This window comes from Oncorhynchus masou, chromosome 30 (assembly GCF_036934945.1).
Source record: "Oncorhynchus masou masou isolate Uvic2021 chromosome 30, UVic_Omas_1.1, whole genome shotgun sequence".
In the NCBI taxonomy this organism is placed as follows: domain Eukaryota; kingdom Metazoa; phylum Chordata; class Actinopteri; order Salmoniformes; family Salmonidae; genus Oncorhynchus; species Oncorhynchus masou.
The window spans coordinates 56,220,509-56,243,806 of NC_088241.1; the positions used below are offsets into that span (position 1 = coordinate 56,220,509).

At 43.5% G+C, this 23,298-nt stretch overlaps 2 protein-coding genes and 1 non-coding gene across 4 annotated transcripts in view; 1 reads left to right on the top strand and 2 right to left on the bottom strand.

Annotated features, from left to right (window-relative positions):
• Window positions 1-4,905, bottom strand: part of LOC135522839 (high affinity 3',5'-cyclic-AMP phosphodiesterase 7A-like) — a 40,179-nt gene extending 35,274 nt beyond the window's left edge. For both annotated transcript variants that reach the window (XM_064949470.1, XM_064949469.1), the window contains exon 1: window positions 3,924-4,905. In XM_064949470.1, coding sequence (XP_064805542.1) covers window positions 3,924-4,061 — 138 coding nt within the window. In that variant the 5' untranslated portion in view covers window positions 4,062-4,905. The remainder of the gene's footprint in view (window positions 1-3,923) is intronic.
• A 2,166-nt stretch (window positions 4,906-7,071) lies between these two features.
• Window positions 7,072-13,312, top strand: LOC135522840 (dnaJ homolog subfamily C member 5-like). Its single transcript, XM_064949471.1, has 5 exons — window positions 7,072-8,033; window positions 8,501-8,623; window positions 10,587-10,800; window positions 11,102-11,276; window positions 12,620-13,312. The coding sequence occupies exons 2-5, from the start codon at window positions 8,517-8,519 to the stop codon at window positions 12,706-12,708; spliced, it is 585 nt and encodes a 194-aa protein (XP_064805543.1). The 5' UTR covers window positions 7,072-8,033; window positions 8,501-8,516; the 3' UTR covers window positions 12,709-13,312.
• Window positions 13,313-13,459: 147 nt separating this feature from the next.
• On the bottom strand, window positions 13,460-13,545 carry trnay-gua (transfer RNA tyrosine (anticodon GUA)). The gene is given in 2 exon segments: window positions 13,460-13,495; window positions 13,509-13,545. It is a non-coding gene; the product is annotated as a tRNA-Tyr (tRNA).
• Between the last annotated feature and the right edge of the window lie 9,753 nt (window positions 13,546-23,298).

Here is a 23,298-nt window from a genome sequence, read left to right on the forward strand (position 1 = left end):
AGCATGTAACTTACTGCTCAGCAACACGGTGTTTCTGTCGGCAGATTTTTATGTCTAGGTTACACACATTAGAAATATCAATTGGCTCTGTGGCCTGTCCTTAAGTCCTTATCAGTGAAGAGGTGTGTATTTCAGTGGTCGATCAATTCTCCAGGCACAGTGGCACATGGTACTGGCAGCTGCATTGTTCCCTGTAATGGCCTGGCTCTCACGATGTAAACACCAACTCAGGAGTCAAATGAGGATATCTTGCCTGTGTGTAATGTAGACCACATGATTAAATGACCGTGTTCTACTCCTTGTCCTGTACAACAGGACTTGTCATAGTGTCCGACGTCAAACTAATGTCTACTTGACTCCTAGGGTGGACATGCCCTCTCCGTTTCCAATCTACTTGGACATTATCCTGACGGCAACTCTAAGTAATACACCTTGAAGCCATAGAATATACTTTAGCCTTCTCTTTTTACACCTCAACGTACACATGCATAGGCCCCTAGAAGGTGTTTCTCCTTTAAATGTAATGTCATTCCATGGATCACGTCTATAGAGGATACGATATTGCTGCAAACTAAAAGCCCTACGGACACAAACAAGGCCTTCTCTTCCCATGCTGTGGCCCTGGGAGCCGCTCCGCCTTTTCTAGAGCCTATTTCCCACCCATTCACATGCATACTCCAAGAAAACGTTGGTTTTTGTGCTTGAACCCTACACTTTCGCCGTCTGTTTACAAGAGGAAATGTGAGTGAGAGCTGAGTTTGGCAGAGAGCCACTGGCCTCAGAAACTGGGCACATGTTGAACCGGCTCCCTCAGTAACGCTAGCCCGTCCCATGTCCCTGCTTCCACAAACACCAGGACCAAGCAGCGAGCACACAGTACCAGAACCACACAGAAAAAAAACACTGCCGTGACCACAGAGGAAAAGACTCACCCTTATGGCCAAACAGTGGGAGAAAAACACAAATGTTTAGTGTTCTGAAAAAGCCCACTGGGACCGGTCTCCCCTCCCCCACTGGGACCAGTCTCCCCTCCCCCACTGGGACCAGTCTCCCCTCCCCCACTGGGACCAGTCTCCCCTCCCCCACTGGGACCAGTCTCCCCTCCCCCACTGGGACCAGTCTCCCCTCCCCCACTGGGACCAGTCTCCCCTCCCCCACTGGGACCAGTCTCCCCTCCCCCACTGGGACCAGTCTCCCCTCCCCCACTGGGACCAGTCTCCCCTCCCCCACTGGGACCCGTCTCCCCTCCCCCACTGGGACCAGTCTGGGACCCCTCCCCCCCACTGGGACCCGTCTCCCCTCCCCTACTGGGACCCGTCTCCCCTCCCCTACTGGGAGTCTACTGGGACCCCTCCCCCACTGGGACCAGTCTCCCCTCCCCTACTGGGACCCGTCTCCCCTCCCCCACTGGGACCAGTACTGGGACCCCTCCCCTCCCCACTGGGACCAGTCTCCCCTCCCCTACTGGGACCCTCCCCTCCCCACTGGGACCAGTCACCCCTCCCCTACCTCACCCCCCCCACTGGGACCAGTCTCCCCTCCCCTACTGGGACCAGTCTCCCCTCCCCTACTGACAAGTCTCCCCTCCCCTACTGGGACAGTCTCCCCCCCTACTGGGACCAGTCTCCCCTCCCCTACTGGGACCAGTCTCCCCTCCCCTACTGGGGACTGGGACCAGTCTCCCCTCCCCTACTGGGACCAGTCTCCCCTCCCCTACTGGGACCAGTCTCCCCTCCCCTACTGGGGACTGGGACCAGTCTCCCCTCCCCTACTGGGGACAAGTCCCCCTACTGGGACAAGTCTCCCCTCCCCTACTGGGACAAGTCTCCCCTCCCCTACTGGGACAAGTCTCCCCTCCCCTACTGGGACTGGGACCAGTCTCCCCTCCCCTACTGGGACCAGTCTCCCCTCCCCTACTGGGACCAGTCTCCCCTCCCCTACTGGGACCAGTCTCCCCTCCCCTACTGGGACCCGTCTCCCCTCCCCTACTGGGGACTGGGACCAGTCTCCCCTCCCCTACTGGGACCAGACTGGGACCAGTCTCCCCTCCCCTACTGGGACCAGTCTCCCCTCCCCTACTGGGACCAGTCTCCCCTCCCCTACTGGGACCAGTCTCCCCTCCCCTACTGGGACCAGTCTCCCCTCCCCTACTGGGACAAGTCTCCCCTCCCCTACTGGGACAAGTCTCCCCTCCCCTACTGGGACAAGTCTCCCCTCCCCTACTGGGACAAGTCTCCCCTCCCCTACTGGGACCAGTCTCCCCTCCCCTACTGGGACAAGTCTCTCCTCCCCTACTGGGACAAGTCTCCCCTCTGTAGTGCTGATCTCTTCACATGAAGAAACCTAAATCTGATGCAAATCATTGTTTCAAGTAACCCCACTTACCACTATAAAGAGCCTGTAGCTCGTAAAAGCCCAACAGCACACAGCCACCCATTACAAATGAACTGTGGCCCACTCCAGAGAAACAAGGGGCAAACACGACCCAGGAGCACAATGGACCCTACAGTGCATTTGTACACAGGGCCATCTGATCTCACGCCCTGCTGACTATGGTCTTCTCACAGGGGGCATAGAACTAGAATGAGCAGAAGGGACATCCCCCGTTCAAAGCAACGTTACATGCTGTAACATGGCAGCCATTTGGAATATTTAACTAACTAATGATCATCGCATCCAAAAACTGAGCGGGACTTTATCCGTTCTATTAACAAATTTTATGCTAGGGGGTCGGGACTCCATGGTCCTTCAGTGGGGAGGGTCTGTGAAGCATGGTCCATCAGAGACCAGTGCTCTAGAATGTGAGCCCACACAACCGGACCCTCTACTATCCCACAATGCACCCTAACACACACACCACTTCTACAAGGATGATGGAACACAAAGGGCCCGGAGTGATGGATGGATGGATGTAGCTTGTCTGGTTGATCTATCCCTGCACACATTCCACAACATCTGACAGAACATCATTGTCCTGAGAGCCAGAGAAAGGTGGCTTAGAAAGGGGTTGTATATCTGTCCATGAGTGTGATTTGAAAGCAGACACGTGGGTGGTTATGTGAAGCAGTGGGCTTGACAAAAGACCAATGGATTGTCCACCGAAGAGGGATGGGACCCAAACACAAGTCTCACTGCCTGGTTAATGTGTTACAATGCCATGGGAGTTAAATTGGGGGAGGGGGCTGACTTGAACAAAAGTGCAATGTATAACTATTCTGTAGGATGACTATGAACTACTAAACATGATACAAGTTGGCATCATCATCAGTTGATAACTTTAGTCATGTGTTATCAGTTCCAGGACTTACCAAATTGAAAATATATTATCATAATTATGTTATAATGACAAAGATATTATTGGCTTCCTTGCACCAACGTTTGCATCAAAAGATACTGAAACTCATAGGCCTAAGCGACATTGCACAACTATGCCTACTGTGCAATTGGAGGATAAGAACTAAAGGAATAGGTTATCCAATGCGGCTCAATATTGTAACGCGAGTCTGTTAACGTGTCTGGATTGGAACACACTACAAAGTAGACAGGCAGCACATTCCTTGGCGCACACATTGTAACAACTGGTAGGAGACAGTTGTTGCAACGAACACTAAGCCTTGCAACAATAACAATACAGACAATGTTCACGATACTGTACAGTCACGTGTATGTGCAGAATTGGAACGTGACTCCATTAACTGATTAACCGATTAATTAAACGTTTCTTGTAGTACAGTTTCAGGGTGACATTGCAAATTGATACCACCTGCAGGATTCCCATACGACTCATGAATCTGAAAGAAGCGATTCAACAGCTGTTATTAGGTAGTACATGACATTTGTCATCAACTTGATTATGTAGTGTCAATAGAGCGTGCAGGAACCGTGTATTTTAAACCGAAACATGTCCAATAATTAGGTAGTACCTGAGACAGCTGTCTTGGATCAGGAGCGCCGAAGAGAGACGAGCTGGAGCTGAAACTGATGGCTCCTCTCCGGCTGAGGACATGCTTAGGAACCGGCCTGTCTAGAGGCAAAACCGGCAGCTGGTAACATACTTCCATTGAACAAAGTCAGAGCTGGATCCAGATCAAAAATCAAATAAAAAAAATGTAATAAACAAATAAATTGATAGAATGGAAAATTAAATGCAGGAAAAGAATAGGGTTGATTGCAGAGCGGTATCCCTCCTTTGTGGGGGGGGATCAGTTGTTGCTTCAGCAGTAGGGTAGGCTACTTGTTCTAGGCGACTTTAAACTTGACAAAATCGCCGTCATTGATACATTGTCTATGTTTCTCGTCTCATTTGGTCCCATTCTATTCGGATTATTTTAATGCGGATCCTTCGCTCCTTATTCCACACAGATTTGGGCCCGCAAAAGACGAGGCCTCTATATTTTCTGCATCTTTATAAAAACGCGTTCTCATTTTGTCCAAAACTCCTCTCAGACGTGATTCATCGTGATATGTCTCAAAATCTAAACAAAAGGAACGACCACTCAAAACACGACAGCTACCGATATACAGCAGTGGTGCATGAAGTGAAAGGAATCCTACGAGGTAAATATTGGAGAAGTTGCCTTTACAGTGGTTTGGTGGTATTCAGTTAACGTGCCAGAAGAAACATTATCAATATGTATTCGGTCTTTCTTCACAATGCAAGTATAAATAGTACCCGTAATTGACCACACTTCTGTCTCACTCAATGCAGCACTGTGTAATTTCAACAGAAAGTGGCTGGCTCAAGGGGAAACTCGACGTTAATCTCACTCAAACTCGGCGTCCGGCAAACAATATTAAGTGCACCGAAAACGCAAAAATGTGAATCAAGGTAAATGTATCTCCTTTAACTACCGATCTTCCTAAACATTAGTTTGCTCTCGAACACACCACCTGCCAGAGATGGAACCATTCGAGCGACCGCATAACGCCCTTGTGCAATTTATCCAATTGCAGCATGGCTACTAATGGTACATCTATATGGATTGGACAATGGAATTGACTTCGTTTGCAACAAGTTACGCTATTGGCTAGACGTCCAGGGCGATCCCCTGATACTGATTTGAGCAGTCGTTCACGGACGGCGCGGATCTCCACAAGGGTATTCCAGCACAATGGGGTTTGCCCTAGAGCAGTCCACATCATTGCATGTGATTACCTTTTCTGTGTGAGTCATCCAGTTGTAGCTCCTTGAGAAGTAGGACTCCAGTTTTCAATGTGAGGCTATGGTGGAATTGAGTGGAATACACTTCCAGTATACAAAAGTAATGTTTTTTAATGATCTGTTTATACAAGCTATAGGGTGTCTGATAGCTCAGACTAATATAATACAAGTCAAGAATAGGCTACATATATTTGAAATGACTTGTATCGATCTTTACTGACCACCCTACCTTCATTGATAGCCTGGCTAGCTATGCACACGTTGGCACATGTAACCTTTATTTAACTAGGCAATTCGATTATTTACAATGACGGCCTACACCAGTCAAACCCGGACGACGCTGGGCCAATTGTGCACCGCCCTATGGTAGTCCCAATCACATCCGGTTGTGATACAGCCTGCATTCGAATCAGCGTGTCTTTAGTTATGCCTCTAGCACTGACATGACATGGAATACAAGGAATGGAGTGGAATATTAGCTAAACAGACTGGCAACCACCCACTGGGACCACACTGGTTGAATCAACATTGTTTCCACGCCATTTCAACTGACGCAGTAGGAAGGAGAACTTCCAACAAATGCATCTGCGAGAGAGCGAACAGAACTCATACTCCGCCTGTCCTGCATCAATGTCAGACTGACCTATATCCATTACTAACATCTATTACCTGCAGACAGTGGCTATTGTCCGGTAGGTCTCTATTGTCAGGTCGTGTGAGTAGTAGGCTAGACCTAAATAATACCTTCTTTCCATGAAGTCAAGGAACAAACCATTCCAGAATTCTCCCCTGAAAACACTGTTCTAAGAACCACCTCTACATACATTCTTATTCAACTTTTCTTTCTGTCTTATGCAGGAGAACTGGGGGCTGAGCTGTACCATGGCAACAGTCAGGCTGAATGCCAGTTGAGGGGCATAAGTAGTACCCCTCTGGCCTCTCCTCCACATCCCTCCCTCCCTCTCTTCTACGGCACTCTCAATGCAATTCCACACAATCACACTCCTTGGGAGGTCCTGCGTCTTTTCCAGGCAACTGAAGCAACAGTGTGCCAAATCACTCCACCAGCCAGTCACTCACCCTCAGCGAATACGAGGCACATGATAGTAGAACCCCATATTAACCTTAGCAAAGGACAAGCCAATCCAGACCCATTAGATTAGACTAGATGTCGACTGGTGGCATTCTAACGGGTCAGAATGACTGGGCCTAGCTGTGGTGATTAATAAACTACATTTTTCATACACATTTCAAAAAGTGTAGTTGAGGTTGGTGTTTATTTGGTATTTTTTACGAAGTGTTTTCAACAAACCACTCGACCACTCTAAAATGACATGCGTGTGTGTATATGTGTACACACTCCCGTGAGTGTGACTGTCTGTGAGAAAGGGAAAAGGAAAACATTTGTTAATTAATCCCTCCAACAGTTCCTTTATAGCATACACATATTGGTCCCTAGGCAGAAATGCTCAGCTGCATCAGGCACTCGGCAAGCCCAGGGGGTGCGGACTATAGAGCATGGAGTCCAGGGACAGGTTAGCCACATACCCGCTGATTCCCCAAGCAGCTACAAGTATCTTGTTGCAATCCCCCCACACCTCCCACCCCTCCTCCTTTGTCTGTGATAGCCTTTAAGGAACCAGAGGAGTCGCTAGCGCTAATTGATGATACAGTGGGCCCCTCTGGATAAGAGCAACTGACTATTGGCAAAAAGTGGCATTCCTTATATAACATGTTCAGATGTAATAAGTCCACACGTTTAATTTGACTAGACTTGAACAATAAACATGACTGTTTTTTATCAGGAAATTAACCTTCAATAAAATTTGAATCCAATCCTTCATGCCAATCTGGTTTTCTATGGACTTTCAACACCATAAACAATAAATTACAACTGTGATATTACATTTACATTACATTTAAGTCATTTAGCAGACGCTCTTATCCAGAGCGACTTACAAATTGATATGCCACTCCTTGAAAGAATCACTGGTCTGATAACTTTACCTTATCTAAATTATTATCTAAATTATTAGATATCAAATCATATTGCATTGGTCACATAAACATAATTAGGTGATGATATTGCGGATGTAATGAAATGCTTGTAAAACAACAAACGTTCTGGGCTAATAATGTAAAAAATAACACACAACAAAAAAACAAAATACTGCAAAGTTACTTAGTGAACTAGAACCACTGTCGGCGCCATCTTGCCTTCTACTATTGCTATCATTAGTCTTTATATACACTGAGCTGAGGTGAAAACTATTTATATTGTTACGGTAAACTTTGAGTCCACCTGCACACCCTTTATGGAGCTACGTTTTTACCTCTGGTCATGTTCATCTGTAAAATCTGCATTTATGTATCGCCATCTTGTGGAAAAAGAGTATTCATGCAGGATAAAAAAATTTTTTTCTTACCCTTCTTCTATATTCCAGTAGGTGGTGCTCTTGTGTCACTGAATACAGAGGTCTCGTGAAAACCATGGTGGAAACCTATCGAGCCTACTGAACAGATAGTATACTAAACAGCACAACATTACGTTAAATATTTTAGCTTATCTTTCACCATCCTCTCAGACAGTCATCAACCGGTTGACACCATTTCTATTCCACCCAAACACCTCAGTATCCTGCAGTATAGTAGACCTACATCCGAGTCCCCTTTAAACTCCAACTCAACCAGGTAACAATGTTAAGGCCACTGGCTGCGAGGCCTGCTGAAATGTGAGCCCATGACTATCTGTCTGTATGTTTTATTCATCTCATCCACTGATCTAGTCCTCCACAGAGCAGACACCTGACTCCACTGACCTGTCTGTCTCTCCCAGGGACCACTGGAGCTGACGGCCTGGACAGAGGAACAGGTATGAGGAGAGGAATGGGAAAGTCAGAGACAGAGATAGGAATAACTGTGGACAAATGCAGAGGATGTGTTTGGCAGAAATATATCTTAAGTCTTTTCAGTTCTGTTGTTTGGTTTTTGAGGTCTTAGTCCATCTTTCAACAGTAAGGCGACGGGTTCTCTCATTTTGGTGTTCTCTGATGAATTTGGACAATGTAGTGACTCAGTGACAATGTAGTGACTTAGTGACTCTTGGATCGAATAGAGTGTTGAAGATAAAACATAGTGAGGGAGAATTTGGGGAACAATTGAACTGTAGGTTCCCTGTGGGAAGTTTTTTAATTAATATTTATAACAGTTCTATCAATAATGAATAGAGATGCTGTGTGAACAGTATACAATTACTGGCAGATCAGTGTATCAGCCAAACAACCGCACAGTCAACATCAGGTATCATATGAAAATCATTGTGGTTGATGTGTTGTGCAGGTAATGGTGAGAAAAGATGTCAGAGCAAAGGCAACGTTCCTTGTCCACCTCAGGAGAGACCCTCTATCTAGTCCTGGGCCTCGACAAGACTTCTACACCGGATGACATCAAGAAGTCCTACAGGTACACACACACACACACACACACAAAACACCACACACACCACACACACGCACACAAATCCTTGCTCCTTGTGTGTTTGTGCATGTACGAGGACCCACCATTTGGAGTCATTGGCTTTGTAGAGTAACATATAACCGGACTGCATATTACATCACTGACAACAACCCTTCAGCATGTTGACTCTTATAAAACGTTTCATCCATATAACTCAAAATACTGTAATTCTCTTGGATTTTGGTTTGTAAACAAAGATCCTTTTCTTCATCGTAGCAGGTTATACATTGATCTGTAACCATGCACAAACATACGTCATGTAGCAACCAATGTCTATGGAGGTCAGAGGGAATCATTTTAATGGGATGTTTTTCAGGAGAAATGTGGCACAGATGTAGAAAAATAATAACTTTGTGAGACAGAGTGTCTGACTGCTACAAGACCTTTTAGAATCACAGCAAGTGATTGTCAGACAGCTACATGAATACAATATGACTTCCATAAAACTAAAATATTAATACTACAGAACAGATGGTACCCCTCGTGGTACTCGGTTCATATCAAGTGTGTGTGTGTGTGTGTGTGTGTGTGTGTGTGTGTGTGTGTGTGTGTGTGTGTGTGTGTGTGTGTGTGTGTGTGTGTGTGTGTGTGTGTGTGTGTGTGTGTGTGTGTGTGTGTGTGTGTGTGTGTGTGTGTGTGTGTGTGTGTGTGTGTGTGTGTGTGTGTGCACGTGTCCCACACACAAGCGTGGGTGTACTTGGAAGCTTGTCACAACCTGTTGGGAATTGTATGACCCTAGCATTATTGCACCAGACAAATTGCTATGTACCCACTCAACAAGTAGTACCTCAACCTTATAATAAAATAGCAGGACATACTTCCTATAATATGGAGAGCTGATGATAAAACTCACTGGTCTCAGTACTCAACTTTAATATGGTTATTGTGTAATAATGTTGGTATGAAAGGAACCTTTGATGCTTAGACCTAATCCAAATCAATTGTCTTAACCCAAGCCATTATCAATTATATTTAGTAATGTAATTCTACATTTGAATGTAGATTTTGTTTAAGATAACTATTTTATCCTATAACCTACATTTCAGTCAAAGTATGTCTGTCAAGCCCTCGTTCATACATTGACTTCTCTCTCATTTCACCAATACATTTCCATTATGTAGTAAGGCATTCCAACATGTAGTAAGTCAGAATCTAATGACTTATCATATAAATTCACTTCAGACTTCGAGTCATACAGATGCCATCACAATTAGTAGTTCTTAATTAATTGCTCTAATTGGAATTCACTTTCAGGAACCATCCAAATGGTTAGCGTTTGAACAGCCCTTGTTTGTGGTTAATGAATATGTAATCATAGCAGCATTTTCAGAGCCTCTTGGCTTCATTAAAAATAAACAAGCAGACGTGCTTCATGAAATGTTGATGAGAAATTATAATTTACAGCAAAAAAAGACAGTGAGAAAAAAATAAATTATGTAAAAGTGACTGTAGTTATATTTATTTCATGGTGTCTGCCAACCAAGGGTTCCAATGGACCTAATGCCAAAAAACAAACAACTGCAGTTGAAGCCAAAATGGCAAACTGGTACACCTTGTATAGTACTGGGCACCAGCATTTAGCTCAGTGTTTCAGTTATATACCATAGGTTACATATTTACATATTCTCGAGCCTGACTTAAGATCTGTAATTGTACTAAACATGCTATTACAACTTTTTTTTGGCTCATTGAACTAATATACCAATGCCTGGCAGGTGTGTGTGTTGATGGGTGTGAGGGAGCAGGCTTCTAACCCCACCTAATGGGAGATAATACTGCTGCCCCTTACTGAACGCATTAGATAAGACCATAAAATAACAAGACAGTAACAATGAAAACAACATTTCTGTTAGCTAAGCCTTTCGGATTGCATCATCTTTTCAATTTCGTAATATTTTTTACTATTTAGAAAACTTGCTTTGAAATATCATCCAGACAAGAACCCAGAGAACCCGAACGCCACAGATAAATTCAAGGAGCTCAACAATGCCCACTCCGTGCTGTCAGATGCCTCCAAGAGGAACATATACGACAGCTATGGTTCCCTCGGTCTGTACGTGGCACAGCAGTTTGGAGAGGAGAACGTCAATGCTTATTTCATGCTCTCCAGTTGGTGGGCAAAGGTGGGTTTGTGTGTGTGTGCGTGCGTGTGCATGTGTGTTTATGTGTTTGTGAAAAAGGAAAGTCTATGTTCATGTGTTGGGCGGCAGGGTAGCCTAGTGGTTAGAGCGTTGGACTAGTTACCGAAAGGTTGCAAGTTTGAATCCCCGAGCTGACAAGGTAGGAATCTGTCGTTCTGCCCCTGAACAGGCAGTTAACCCACTGTTCCTAGGCCGTCATTGAAAATAAGAATTTGTTCTTAACTGACTTGCCTAGTAAAATAAAGGTCAAATTTAAAATGGTCTATGTCCATCCTCCACACAGGGTCTGTTTGCGGTCTGCGGCGTGCTAACAGGCTGCTACTTCTGCTGCTGCCTGTGCTGCTGTTTCAACTGCTGCTGTGGGAAGTGTAAACCCAAAACTCCTGGAGAGGAGGACCCCGACACCTACGTGTCCCCTGAAGACCTGGAGGAGCAGATCCGCACAGACATGGAGACAGGTGAGCTAATTAAATAACATTGTCACGTGCCGAATATAACAGGTGTATACTTTACTGTGAATCGAGCCCTTTCCCAACAACGCAAAGTTAAAAAGGAAGAAAATTAGCACACAAAAAAATGAAATAGTAATGAGGTATGAGATAGTTGAGGTGATTGAGGTAATATGTACATGTAGCTTGAGATAAAAGTGACACAGTTACAATGGTCAGGGTTTTGTAACAGAGAGATAAGGTGAGCCCCACTGAGAAGGATGAAGTTGCCCTTTGACACTGATCTGAGGTCAGTGTTGCATTTCACATTCCTAATGGCTAAGGTTGGGACTCTAGGATGGTAAGCTGATCCTAGATCTGTGCCTAAGGGCAACTTCTACCATGAGCAAGCCTCACACTCTATCTCTCACTGCTTCAGAATTAGCCAATAGCTCACAGTTGTATTATTCATCTATTGAAACAGCAACAGCAGCAACCTCCTTAATAAGCTCTGCCTACATCACTCTCCTACCTTATCAATACTACCTCATCTATTAATGGAAAAGCATTTGATGCTGCAAAGTGACTTTGATGCTAGGGCACAAAGACAGTGGAATGGCACAGACAAACTTTAAATATGTTTTCTCAAACACACCAAGTCAGCCAGTTAATGAAAATAAATATACTTGATATATTTGTGCCAGATGTTTGGATATGATAAATTGCTCTGGTGCCAGTTAGCTGTGGGAGGTGGGGTGTGTGTTTTTCCCCATGTCTCTGCAGTTCTCAGATACAACTGATAATTACTGCCTCTGAGTCACGCCTCTAAATGTGTTTCCATAGCAGTTATTTCGAGCCCCATCTCACGATTAAAGGGAAACAATGGGCTTGGTTTCAGGCACTCACTGCAAAGTCTCAGCCCCCATGAGAGGATGATGAGAAGGTCTACTCATTTGTTTGGCTTCAGAACACATTGCTTATGATAACATATTTATTGGGAGAATTTATGAATATGAATAGGACCTCCTACTGTAGGCATAGCCCAGGGTAATTGAACTGATTAACAGGGACTTTACAACCAAAGTTGTAAAACTGCCCTTCAAGCCAGCCAGGCTGACAGTGTGCCCAGTCTGTGGTGCCAAAAGGACAACCGGCAGCAGGAGCTAAGAGGCTTGACACAGGCAGCCGTCACCCCCTCACAACAGGACAGTCAATACATCCCCCAGTCTCAACAGGAACAGCTATACTATAGATAGTATCCTAGGCCTATTTTTAGGAACATTTTGGAGGATATGACATATTTGATTAGTTCTGTGCAACATGCTGCAACAACGTAAACGGATGCACTGATGAGCTGATCTTACCCTTTCCAGATGCTGACGACGTCCCCATAATACAGCAGCCAACCAATGCAAGCGAGAGGACCGGGTTGATTGGTGACGGACGACGGGCCTATACCTAACACAACTAAGAAGAAAGACCCGGAGGACTGGTGATATCATAGGGATTCCAGAACTGGCTTTAAATACCTGTATTTGAGCATTTGTTATTTTAATACTTGTTTCGATATATTTTAGTATTTTCAAATAATGTGGCCCGAATCACTTACAACTAAGTATTTGAAAGTGTTTTCAAATAATTTCCTATTAATAGCCTACTATTTAACTTGTTTCAAAAACTATTTTCCAATACCTGGGTTAAATGCATGGTAGTGTATTTCAGTCATTTTATTTCTGTATTTTCAAATACATTCCAATATTCAACTACTTGTCTTTTCAAATAAAACATATCTACTTACTATCAAATGTATTTTAAAGTAGTTTAAATACCCTAAATAGTATTTGAACCCAGGATCTGAGGGGATTCATTCCTTGACCTGGTAGATCCCAAAAGGGTTCCAATTACATTCCACCCCTTGACTACACTTTGTAAATTCTGAATGAGTGTTAGTTTGTGTGCATTGTGTTTGTTTGTTATTTATTCTGAACAAAATACAAAGTATCCCTAGAATTGTGCATTTAAAATTGTGGTTGTGAAAGAATTGAAAGATGTCAGTATTTTGTCATGTGAGCAATAAAGACTGCCCTTTTTGAAATGTTACTTTGGCATCTATTTCATAAACCACATTGACAGTTTTTCAAACATGTAGATAAGATATTCATCAGTGTGTATCAATTGCTATAGTTTCACAAATCAGGTAAGAAAAAAAGTCCTCCTTCGAGCCGGATTTGAACCAGCGACCTAAGGATCGCTATTTAACCTCTACAGTCCTCCGCTCTACCAACTGAGCTATCGAAGGGGATACATGCAAAACTGTCGCAGTGGGCAATTTATACATTAAGGTGCTTGTCTGCTCGGCATTCTACCTAGCTTGTGTAGTTTCATGAATTTGGGTTAAATAAATTGTATTATTAGCCTACATTTTTCAATTACAAAATAGTTTATTTGACCTCATTTTAGCAGTCACATATTTAAATGAAGTATAAAAACAAACGAGCTATCTAGCTATGCACATAGCTAGTTACAGTAGCTAGCTAGCCAACGACTTTCAAACCCATTCGACACACTTAGCTAGCTAGCATGAGTCAAGTCGAAGATAATGTGGCCATGTGTATCCTAAAAGTATGCTAGCTGTAACAATAATTTACCATTGTCAATGTCTACATTTTCTTTCCATAGAAGCTAGCACGCAACAATGTTACTCTGTGAACCTGAGACTGCAACTGCCACATATGTGAAGCTAGCCACAATTAGAATTAACCACAGTAGTGGAATTTTCGGTTCGTTTTGAAAATAAAAGTCCCTTACTGAAAGTGATGCAAATGCATACTGAACTCTGCAACAACAAAAAACGTCCTCTCACTGTCAACTGCATTTATTTTCAGCAATCTTAACATGTGTAAATATTTGTATGAACATACCAAGATTCAACAACTGAGACATAAACTAAACAAGTTCCACAGACATGTGACTAACAGAAATGGAATAATGTGTCCCTGAACAAAGGGGGAGTCAAAATCAAAAGTAACAGTCAGTATCTGGTGAAGCCATCAGCTGCATTAAGTACTGCAGTGCATCTCCTCCTCGTGGACTGCACCAGATTTGCTAGTTCTTGCTGTGAGATGTTACCCCATCAAAATGTTTAAGCAAACCAGATGGCACATTTTCTTGTTTTTTTTTTTAATTTACAGATAGCCAGGGGCATACTAGCAACACTCAGACATCATTTACATTATTTGTGTAGTTTACAAACGAAGCATGTGTTTAGTGAGTCTGCCAGATCAGAGGCAGTAGGGATGACCAGGGATGTTCTCTTGATAAGTGTGTGAAATAGACAATTTTCCTGTCCTGCAAAGCATTCAAGTAGTACTTTTAAGTATTTTTTCTTAAGTACTTTACACCACTGATTACAAATAGTGGAATCATGTCATATTTGGACTAGATAATCATTAACAAGATCAGAATGTTGTTACATAAATGCAACAAAAGACAATAATTTGTTAATTTCACACTAAAAAGTCAAATATGAGCTACAACACAAATATTTGTCTCTTCACAGTTGTGTTCTGTGGGTGTCACTGAGTAGACTGATACACCACTTAATTAATCCACAATCCACAGTTAAGGCTGTGCAGTGTAATTTGAATGTCAATACGCACAATAGGCTGACTGGGGAGGTGATTTCCCACAGTCAAAGTCCCTTAATAACAGCTACTGCGCTAATATTTGTATAACCTCTTCACAGCTGTGTTGTCTGAGAAGACTGATACTTAATTGATCCACAATCCTGTACAGTGCAATTTGAATGTCCAATACACATATAGTAGGTTGACTGTTAAGCTTAATGCGGCTCATTTCACAGTGGTTTCAGAGTCCTGAGCTATGATGCTAATATTTGTGTATTATCTTCACAGTTGTGCTCTGTGGGTGTTACTAAGTAGACTGATACCCAATTTCATTGATCCACAATCCATAGGTAAGGCATTATGAGTGTGAGTATGCATAATACTGGGGAGGTGATTTCCCGAACCCAGTTCCATAACGGGGCAGAAGAGGGCTTTAGCCCCCTCAGTTGAAACTTGTGCCCCTCAGTTTTATATTCTTATATAAAAAAAAGCAAAAAAGTTACAAATATTGAGTGACAGGTTGACGCAAAATCTGTATCTCCGCTATGCTGTGTCAGCACAATGGACAGAGGGCGCCACGATGTGTGTAGGGGGCTATGGAAAGCCACTGTGGCGGTTAGGTATGATTCCATTGGGTTTCCATAAAAAGCAGGAAAAAACGCTTCTCATCTGTGAGAAGTGAATAATGTGATATGCCTCCGCCTGTAATATTTTATTTGGATTTATAAGGGCGGTGTCAAGTTTACCTTTGAAGCTGCTTCACTCAACTCAGCATCAAACCCCACCACTATGGAGTATAGTTAGCTTCTTCTTAGGCTTGTCTATTTAGCTAGCTCGAACCAGCTAATCTGCCACTGCCACAATGGATATCAGAAATGGACTTCTCCAAAGTACCCAAACAGTGGTTGTTAAAAGTTGTGACAGCATTGTGAAGTTCCTCTCTGACACCAAATGCATTTGTTTGTACAACACAGAAGTAAGAGTCGAGGCTACAGGGCTGCTGAAGGCAGTGACAGACCTGCCTTTAAGTTTAAAGCCACCATGGCGCACAGAATCCTAACTCTTATCAACTCTCCAAACAAATTGCTCAAGGCAAAAGCAACAGATCTTTAGACTGGAGTCAAAGTTGTCCATAGTGCATTTGAGTGCGCCGAGAAGACATTTGTGCGCAGTTCAGTGCCAGTGGCACTGACGCACCAAGCAAACAACAAGTTATGTACGTATAAATTTCCAGCAATACGTGGTGAACAGTACAGTAGGCCAGGAGGACAGAGGAGAAGAGACTGAATGTAAAAGACTGTTCTTGGATGCTGTCATTGATGAAATGTCAGAATGATTCAGCGAACACAACAGCCAACTGGTGGAGGCCCTGTGTGCCCTTGACCCAGAGAGCCATTACTTTCTAGTTGTAAAAAAGGTCGGTGAAAGCACTACTGGATCAAAGCAAAACACATTTGGTGGAAGCTGAGTTTAGTGTCGCTGGCCAGTTTTTGCAGACTGAAATCGTCCGCTCTTGCGATGCAGTGCCTTAGGATGCTGTGCCACTCGGGAGGCCAGCTGGTTGGTTTTTATAAAAATCTTAGGTGGCATAGCCATTGGCGTCATTTCATCAAAAACCTGGGGTATGGAATGGCAAAATTACTTCATTAGCCACTAGCCTACAGTAGGTTTTCAATGGCCTTGCTTTAGTGTGTACGATACTGTCCATGGTGCTGTCACTTCTTTGTCAAAAGCGCTCAATGGTTTCAACATTTGAACTTTTATGTTTGTTGCGGTATAGTTTGATATAAGCAGAATTCAATATAATTGTGCCACATCACAGCGTGTTGCTGAACTCACAAGCGCCATGATTTTCCATGTTTGAAGCGGGCCTATAGGCCTATTTACTTGGCAAGACAGCTGTGCATGGCTGCATCTCACTGTAGTAGGCTGTAGCCTATGTTTTGGTTATTTGATCTCCATTCACCTTTTGTTTACTGAATTTGTTACTGTTAATGTAACTAGCCCAAATATAGATTTTTACATGCCATTATTGATCTGTTATTTTGTTTACTAGGCCTACTTGGTATAGCTGTTTTGTTTTGTTCGCATTCATTTGTTCGCATTCGCAGTCATGTCAGTATTCTAAGGCAAATTATTATCCAGTAATTTTGTTTGCATGCATTAATAACTAGGCTACTACTTTCAGCATTTAGTTTGCATTATTTTGGTAAGACAGCTGCATTCACATAGACTGTCAGTAATACTCTAGGTGAATTACCCTATCTATCTTTTAGCCTAAATTCATTACCAAAACTTACTTTAGTGTGTAGGGAACTATCCATTGTACTGATACAGCGCAGCAGAGATAAGCTACAGATTTAGCGCCAGTGTCACTTCAAAAGCTCTCAATCAATGGTGTAGAAGTCTCTGCAATTTAACTTTATTGTTTATTTTGGTATATAAGCAGAAGTAATTCCAATGCAAACCCCCCCCCAAAATTGTGCCACCTCTGGCCCCTCACTGATTTCAACTGCCCCCTTAGTCACTTTATCCTGGCGCCACACAATAAGAGCTACAATGCTAATATTTGTGTAAACTTCACAGTTGTGTTCTGTGAGTGTCATTTTCAGTGAAAAATGTATGTGCAATACACATAGTAGGTTGACTGGTAAGCTTAATGTGGTTAATTTTACAATGGTTTCAGAGTCCCACAATATGAGCTACAACATTCAAATGTTTGTAAAATCTTTACAGTTGTGTTCTATGGGTGACATTGAGTGGAATGATACTCCATTTCATGAATCCACCATCCATAGGTAAGGCTGTACAGTGCAATATGAATGTCAGTACACACCATAGGCTGACTGGTGAGGTCATTTCCCGCAGTCAAAGTCCTGCAATAAGAGCTATGACACTCATATTTGTGTCAGCTCTTTACAGTTGTGTTCTGTTAGTGTCACTGAATAGACTGATTCACAATACATAGGTAAGTCTGTACAGTGAAATATAAGTGTGCTCCCAATGCAATTCACAGTGCATTGAGAGCAGTGCAATATCAACAGTTTTTTTAATCAGGGACATTTATTTTGAAGGCGAACCGCACATTTCACAAGTATGACTAGCTTCACATAGCTGCCAGTGCCGAGAAAGAACTGCCTGAAAATGTTTCACTGCGAGGGAAGTAGCAACAGCCTAGCTACAGCACTCGAGATAGCTTGCTGCATTCATTTTATCCACTGCTCCCTTTCTTGCCTATGAGGGGAATTAGCTCAAATGGTAGAGCGCTCGCTTAGCATGCGAGAAGTAGCGGGATCGATGCCCGCATTCTCCAAACTTTTTCCCGTCCCAACGTGTGGCCAAATTTATGTAAACGTAAGTAAACATTTTAATTACATTGTGGCGTTATTTCGGTATTTGTCCAGCACCGCGTTATAGCGGGAGCCTGATATAGTAAAGATGGGCTTTCCTGAACTTTTCTATTCATCTCTATGGTAAGTCTTATCGCTATCGGGTGTAAATATGTTCGACATACAAATTAGGATCTGGATAAAAAATACCTGAATCAGTTATAGAACCCATTGCCCTTTATGGTTGTGAGGTCTGGGGTCCGCTCACCAGCCAATAATTCACAAAATGGGACAAACACCAAATTGAGACTGCATGCAGAATTCTGCAAAAATATCCTCCGTCGACAACGTAAAACACCAAATAATGCATGCAGAGCATAATTAGGGCGATACCCGCTAATTATCAAAATCCAGAAAATAGCCTTTAAATTCTACAACCACCTAAAAGGAAGCGATTCCCAAACCTTCCACAACAAAGCCATCACCCACACAAAGAGATGAACCTGGAGGAAAGTCCCCTAAGCAAGCTGCTCTGTTCACAAACAGACCCCACAGAACCAAAGGACAGCAACAAAATTAGACCCAACCATGTCATGAGAAAACAAAAAGAAATTACTTGACACATTGGAAAGAATAAAAAAAATAAAAAACAGAGAAAACTAGAATGCTATTTGGCCCTGAACAGAGAGTACACAGTGGCATAGTACCTAACCACTGTGATTGACCCAAATGTAAGGAAATATTTTGACAATGTACAGAGCATAGCCTTGCAATTGAGAAAGGCCACCATAGGCTATGTACACACTGCCTACAAAATGAGGTGGAAACTGAGCTGCCAAATGTATGACCATATTAGAGACACATAGTGTGCCATCACAGCAGCAAGATTTGTGACCTATTGCCACAAGAAAAAGATCAACCAGTGAAGAACAAACAGCATTGTAAATACAACCCATATATATATATACACTAAAATAACACTTCATAGATCTGAATGAATGTAATATTCTTATTAAATAATTTTCTCTTTACATAGTTGAATGTGCTGACAACAAAATCACACAAACATTATCAATGGAAATCAAATTTATCAACCCATGGAGGTCTGGATTTGGAATCACACTCAAAATTAAAGTTGAAAAACACACTACAGGCTGATCCAACTTTGATGTAATGTCCTTAAAACAAGTCAAAATGAGGCTCAGTAGTGTGTGTGGCCTCCACGTGCATGTATGACCTCCCTACAATGCCTGGGCATGCTCCTGATGAGGTGGCGGATGGTCTCCTGAGGGATCTCCTCCCAGACCTGGACTAAAGCATCCGCCAACTCCTGGACAGTCTGTGCTGCAACGTGGCGTTGGTGGATAGAGCGAGACATGATGTCCCAGATGTGCTCAATTGGATTCAGGTCTGGGGAACGGGCGGGCCAGTCCATAGCATCAATGCCAATGCCTTCCTCTTGCAGGAACTGCTGACACACTCCAGCCACATGAGGTCTAGCATTGTCTTGCATTAAGAGAAACCCAGGGCCAACCACACCAGCATATGGTCTCACAAGGGGTCTGAGGATCTCATCTCGGTACCTAATGGCAGTCAGGCTACCTCTGGCGAGCACATGGAGGGCTGTGCGGCCCCCCAAAGAAATGCCACCCCACACCATGACTGACCCACCACCAAACCGGTCATGCTGGAGGATGTTGCAGGCAGCAGAAAGTTCTCCACGGCGTGTCCAGACTGTCACGTCTGTCACATGTGCTCAGTGTGAACCTGCTTTCATCTGTGAAGAGCACAGGGCACCAGTGGCGAATTTGCCAATCTTGGTGTTCTCTGGCAAATGCCAAATGTCCTGCACGGTGTTGGGCTGTAAGCACAACCCCCACCTGTGGATGTCGGGCCCTCATACCACCCTCATGGAGTCTGGTTCTGACCTTTTGAGCAGACACATGCACATTTGTGGCCTGCTGGAGGTAATTTTGCAGGGCTCTGGCAGTGCTCCTCCTGCTCCTCCTTGCACAAAGGTGGAGGTAGCGGTCCTGCTGCTGGGTTGTTGCCCTCCTATGGCCTCCTCCACGTCTCCTGATGTACTGGCCTGTCTCCTGGTAGCACCTCCATGCCTGGACACTACGCTGACAAACACAGCAAACCTTCTTGCCACAGCTCGCATTGATGTGCCATCCTGGATGAGCTGCACTACCTGAGCCACTTGTGTGGGTTGTAGACTCCGTCTCATGCTGCCACTAGAGTGAAAGCAACGCCAGCATTCAAAAGTGACCAAAACATCAGCCAGGAAGCATAGGAACTGAGAAGTGGTCTGTGGTTACCACCTGCAGAACCACTCCTTTATTGGGGGTGTCTTGCTAATTGCCTATAATTTACACCTGTAGTCTATTCCATTTGCACAACAGCATGTGAAATTTATTGTCAATCAGTGTTGCTTCTTAAGTGGACAGTTTGATTTCACAGAAGTGTGATTGACTTGGAGTTACATTGTGTTGCCTTTATTTTTTTGAGCAGTGTATATATGTTCATTTATTTTCCATTTTGTACTTTAATAAGGATCAGACCCTCTTTTATACATTTAGTCTAAAATGACATACTGAAATCTATGCCTGTAGCTCAGGACCTGAAGCAAGGCTATGCATATTCTTGCTATAATGTATTATTCCAGCCCAGGTGCAATTTAGATTTGGTCCACTAGATGGCAGCAGTGTATGTGTCAAAGTTTTAGATGGATCCAATGAACCATTGCATATCTGATCAAAATGTTGTATCAAGACTGCCCAAATATTCCTAATTGGTTTATTAATACATTTTCAAGTTCGTAAGTGCACTCTCCTCAAACAATAGCATGGTATTTTTTCACTGTAATAGCTACAATGAACAGTGCAGTTAGATTAACAAGAATTTAAGCATTCTCCCCAAAAAGACAGGGGTCACTTTTGCTTTTGGAACTTTCTAATCATCACTAAAGTTGTTTAGCATGCGATCACACTAGCTACATATATTTAGCTAAAAAGACTATTGATGAAATTGATTGCTTTCTTTGTAGCTAGCTATCTGGCTTGGTTGGAGGCTACAGTAGGCTAGTACAGTAACGTTACCCTGCTTTAAAGAGTGAAAATACTCATACCTTTATCCATAACAGCAGATCTCCCATGAAAAAGTTGTCTTCAAATGGGACAACCAGGTAATTACAGCTAAAATGTTCTGTGCACTCTCACTGGATAGAAGTGTGTGCTTCAATGGCAGATTTTCAATAACAAAAAAATAGACAAAGATAGTATCAGCAATTCTAAGTCAGACGAGACACATCTGGTGTCATTCATTTACAGATGTTACTTAGATTGAGAATGATTTCCATATATTTTATTGAGCATGGTGTGCTATTGTTTTTAAACACACAGCAAACAAAAAAAGCTGTGGGTGCCATATATCTTTATAAGTTTTGCATACTTCATGTTAATATTCCATTATCCTAGTTCCTCCATTCCTGAACGAGAAGCCACCTGACGCTAGCAGGAAAGACCAGAGATCTGACTTCGAATTGAGTAAAATTAAGATCACTCAAGTTGATATTTAGATTTAGAGTGACTGACATGAATTGGAGCAGGAACAGACTTAGTCTGCACTCAGGTGGAACAGCAGATACGTAATGCATTTGTCAACAACAGTTGTGCCAATTAATGCATATCCCAAGGGTTGAGAGGTGTGTACACACTTGCAATGTAACCTACATATGTTGTTAAACTCTTTTTTTTTATTATGTTTTTTTACCCCCAATTTCATGGTATCCAATTGGTAGTTACAGTCTTGTCTCATCGCTGCAACTCCGGTACGGACTCGGGAGAGGCAAAGGTCAAGAACCATGCGTCCTCCATAAAAAAGGACCCAACCAAGCCATACTGCTTCTTGACACAATGCCCGCTTAACCCATAAACACCAATGTGTTGGAGGAAATACTGTACACCCGGCGACCGTGTCAGCGCCCGGCCCACCACTGGAGTCGCTAGAGCAAGGACATCCCTGCCGGCAAAACACTCCCTTAACCCGGACGATGCTGGGCCAATTGTGCACCGCCCCGGTCTGCTGCGACAGAGCCTGGACTCAAACCAGGATATCTAGTGACCACTGTGCCACTCGGGAGGCCCCATCTGTTGTTAAACTCGAGTGATGAATAAGACCTAGAGCTTTTGTTAATTCACATGATTCACATGATTAACACATGATGTCAATCCAGATCTGAATGTTTGATATCCTTCTACTGTACACTGTTGATAGTACTTGATGCCAAAACTAACCTTTGAGAGTACACAGTGGCTAATCTTTGTCCTACTACAAGGACTCGGTCAGCTTGACAAACTTTTGTGTCATATGAACACACACACACACCCCATGGGTTGCCATGGTGAGTACACTGAGCAGTCAGGAAAAACTCATATTGTACATTAAGTGACTGAATGCAACAAAAAAGAAACAGCACAGTGACATGATCACACAGTTCACTCTACGCCTCTCAATTACACGCTCACTCACTCGCATAGTTTAGCTTTATGATTATTCTCATTTAAGGTAATTACAGGAGAGGAATGACATGCATGACCTGGCTCTCCTCTGCTGAGACCGATCCGGGCCCAGCAGCGCAGGCCCAGCTCTAACAGTGGTCCTCCCTACAGGTTGGCCTGTTCCCCTCCCCTCCTGACACGACAAAAGCCTTCCTGCTGGATACAGATAATTCAAATGATATCACACACATACTTATGTGTGCAGGCACTAACTCATTCTAACACACACACACTTGATTTAGGTTAGTGTATAGTAAAGGCTTTGTCATTAAAATAATATTGTGCCTCTCTTTCAGATCTGCCAAGCACACCTCTGCCACTGCCCTTGAAAGCTTCTCCATTGGGCCCATCAAGAAATGAGGTTGCCTTTTCATCTTAGACCACGGCCCATGGACAGAGCCCATTAGAACTGCCAGTGATGTCCTACTGGTCAAGCACCACGGGGAGGAAGTGACCCTGAAGTGGGTGGATCTGCTTTGCTGCAGAGAGTTTGTTTGTTACTGTAGAGAGTACCGTAATGCCACATCCCCTTCCA